Source organism: Oncorhynchus tshawytscha, linkage group LG13 (genome assembly GCF_018296145.1).
Source record: "Oncorhynchus tshawytscha isolate Ot180627B linkage group LG13, Otsh_v2.0, whole genome shotgun sequence".
In the NCBI taxonomy this organism is placed as follows: domain Eukaryota; kingdom Metazoa; phylum Chordata; class Actinopteri; order Salmoniformes; family Salmonidae; genus Oncorhynchus; species Oncorhynchus tshawytscha.
This window is the reverse complement of record NC_056441.1, coordinates 78,380,781-78,384,271: the sequence shown is the minus strand read 5'-3', so window position 1 is coordinate 78,384,271 and position 3,491 is coordinate 78,380,781. Positions and strand designations below refer to the sequence as shown.

General features: G+C 48.2%; 1 protein-coding gene across 1 annotated transcript; it reads left to right on the top strand.

Moving 5' to 3' along the window:
- On the top strand, nt 1-917 carry LOC112243681 (high choriolytic enzyme 1-like). The gene has a single exon (XM_024411487.2). The coding sequence runs from the start codon at nt 1-3 to the stop codon at nt 787-789; it is 789 nt and encodes a 262-aa protein (XP_024267255.2). The 3' UTR covers nt 790-917.
- Nucleotides 918-3,491: the final 2,574 nt, after the last annotated feature.

Here is a 3,491-nt window from a genome sequence, read left to right as displayed (position 1 = left end):
ATGGCCCACAGACCCACTCTTAGCCTGCTGCTGCTGCTGCTGCTGCTGGGCCTATCGCAGGCCAGTGGGAATGAGGTCCATGATGAGCCGGACCATGTGTCCATCACTTCAGCGATCCTGGAGTCCAACAACGGAACCAATGAGCTGCTGCTGGAAGGAGACATTCTGGCTCCTAGAACCAGGAACGCTATGAAGTGCTTTAGCAGCCAGTACAGCTGTCTCTGGAAGAAGTCATCCGACGGCTTGGTGTATGTGCCTTACATCCTCAGCGCTGTATATTCCAGCTTGGAGGTGGAGACTATTGAGACGGCCATGAAGTACTTCCATGGCAAGACCTGCATCCGCTTCATTCCACGTAAGACACAGACTGCCTACCTGGACATTCAGAGCAGCGGCGGGTGTTTTGGTACCATGGGGACTGTTGGGGACAGGCAGACATTGTCTCTTGCACAGTTTGGCTGTGTTCAACATGGTATCATCCAGCATGAGCTGCTTCACTCCCTGGGCTTCCACCACGAGCACAACAGGAGTGACCGTGACCAGTATATCAGGATCAACTGGCAATACATCTATAACTACGCCGTCGAGAACTTCCAGAAGCAGGACACCAACAACCTGAATACTGCATACGACTACTCCTCTGTCATGCACTATGATAGAACCGCTTTCACTAACGACTACGGAAAGGAAACCATCACTCCCATCCCAGACCCATCTGTGGCCATCGGACAGAGACAGGGCATGTCCGACATTGATGTCCGTAGGGTCAACAAGCTCTACCAATGCTAAGAGAAAGAGCGCCGTTGTTGATAATGTGTGATGCTGGATATGCTGTCATGTGCTGACGTATTTTATTGTCAGAGGATTGTATGTTTGTGTTTATCCTTTTAATCACATTGGTAATAATAAAGCATGATTATGGTTAAAAAAAGTGCATGAGTTTGATATTTATTAATAGGATATTTATCCATCTGATTGGGTACTGCAATTATTAACTGCAGCTCTTGGGGGTTGGTGTTATTAAGTAGAATTGTAACTGTGGAGTGGTCTAACATTCGGTCCTGTAAAACTAGCCATCTTAAATATTCCTCATATTTTTCTGTCTTTAATGAAGTGGGGGGTGTGATGTTCACCTGGAGAGATGGGTTGATGAGGGAGGAGAGGCTCCAATACTTCCATGAACATGAACTGCATTAATATGACAGTACAACATGGGCAATACTTTTGAGATAATATTCTATAAGAGGAACAGGCAAGCAGAAGAAAATGTGATGTGCTGGTAGTCAGTTCCGGTGAGTTCCTGCCCAAGTCGAGCACTAAATATGGGAGACTTTACAGGCATCATGATACTTACAGTTGTGTGGTTAACCAACGCCTACACCGCATGGCCACTGGCCATTAATGACGCTGATCACATTAGTTTAGAGGAAAATAATGTTTCTTGGTCATTTCAAGCAAATCTACTTTGAAACAAAAATATGCACCTCACACACATGGTTATTGGCTTAAAAAAAAGAAGACACCTGTACCATGTCGGATATAGAGATTAAATGTATTCAATTTTGAGTTTGCATCCCATATTAAACTTTATATACATCACAGAAGACTGAAATATAACAAAACCGTTTGAAATAGAAATACAGAATTTGGGGTGGGTTTTTACAGGCCTTTGAGAGGAAAATGTATCGTTCATCTTCTAACATCTTCGACAAACTAACCAGATCAAATGATAAACTCTGCCCACAACTTGGGAGACACCTCCACACTGCTCCAACAGTTAACTTTCATCACCACTCATTGGAGGCTATCCAAGTTCTAAATGGAAATATATTTGCGAACATGGTGAGAGGGGGGTATTCGAGTTAGCGACTGTGCTTCTTCTGAATAATGAGGCAAGCAGCCGTGATTAACGTGCCTCTGATTGCACTGTCAGTCTACTAAATGGACAGAACCTCTCTGCTCACCCCTCCACCATCAGAGTCCAAATGGCCGGCTGTGGAGATATGCCTGTCCATCTCCAGCACTTACTCATCCTAACGACCCCCATAGTCTGCATTAAATCAGCCCTGGCCCAAGAAGAGATGAGACCCCATGGGTCAGAGGCCCAGGAAGAGATGAGACGCACACGGGAGGAGATGAGATGCCCACGGGATGGAGGCCCAGGACAAAATGGACGCCCACGGGACAAAGGCCCAGGAGGAGATGAGATGCCCACGGGACGGAGGCCCAGGACAAAATGGACGCCCACGGGACAAAGGCCCAGGAGGAGATGAGACGCCAACGGACGGAGGCCCAGGAGGAGATGAGACGCCCACGGGACGAAGGCCCAGGACAAAATGAGATGCCAACGGAACGAAGGCCCAGGTGGAGATGAGATGCCCACGGACGGAGGCCCAGGACAAAATGAGACGCCAACGGACGGAGCCCAGGTCAAAATGAGACGCCAACGGAAAGAAGGCCCAGGTGGAGATGTGATGCCCACGGACGGAGGCTCAGGACAAAATGGACGCCCACGGGACAAAGGCCCAGGAAGAAATGAGACGCACACGGGAGGAGATGAGATGCCCACGGACGGAGGCCCAGGACAAAATGAGACGCCAACGGAACGAAGGCCCAGGTGGAGATGAGATGCCCACGGACGGAGGAACAGGACAATATGAGACGCCCACGGGACGAAGGCCCAGGAGGAGATTAGAGGCCCACGGAATGGAGGCTTACTTGGGCGGGCCTGCAAATCACCTGGCCTGGCCCACTCACTCATCTCTCCATCTGCCTGAGCACCACTACGCAGTGGGCAGGAAGAGGGGAGTGGCTACAAGAGACCAAGGAGGGGAAGGTTGGAGATTTAGAGGTGGAGCTAGTCTGCATACTGATTTTTGAGACCTACCTTGATGTACTTTGTAGTACCTTAGAGAGATTTGGAGAAGACAAAATCATGACTTACCTGTTTGCTTGAGTGTTTATCCTACTTTATTATGCATAACCTTTTGCGAACCTACAATACTGTACCATCATGACAGGAACAATCAGTATCTTCCGTAAATCAAAGAGGTTGCAGCTACATTTGCTCAGTACATAGTCATATCATGTGATGATATGCTACAGAGTTTACCGCACAGTAAATGGGGAACATAATTGATGCCCCAGCAAAGATGGTCTAATACGGATGTCTTACAGGTGTCTTGACGTTGGCCTCTTTGGGTATAACAAGCCCCATCCCCCCTCCCTGCCTCCCCCTTGCCTCCATCAACTAGGTTACTGTGGTCAGAGAGGTCGTAAATTCCTGAGAGACCTTGCCACATGGCCACACAGTATAGAGAGAGTAGATTTTCATGGAGAACAAAGGAAATCCGTCCACCTCACAGAACTTGAGGTACCAACAAATTTCATGTTCCGGAGAAAGTATAAAAGATCGGTGAGGAATCAAGCTACGAACTGGTCCGTTTGTCACAACTTGGGGAAGCTTATGGGAGACGGTGTGGCCACATTAC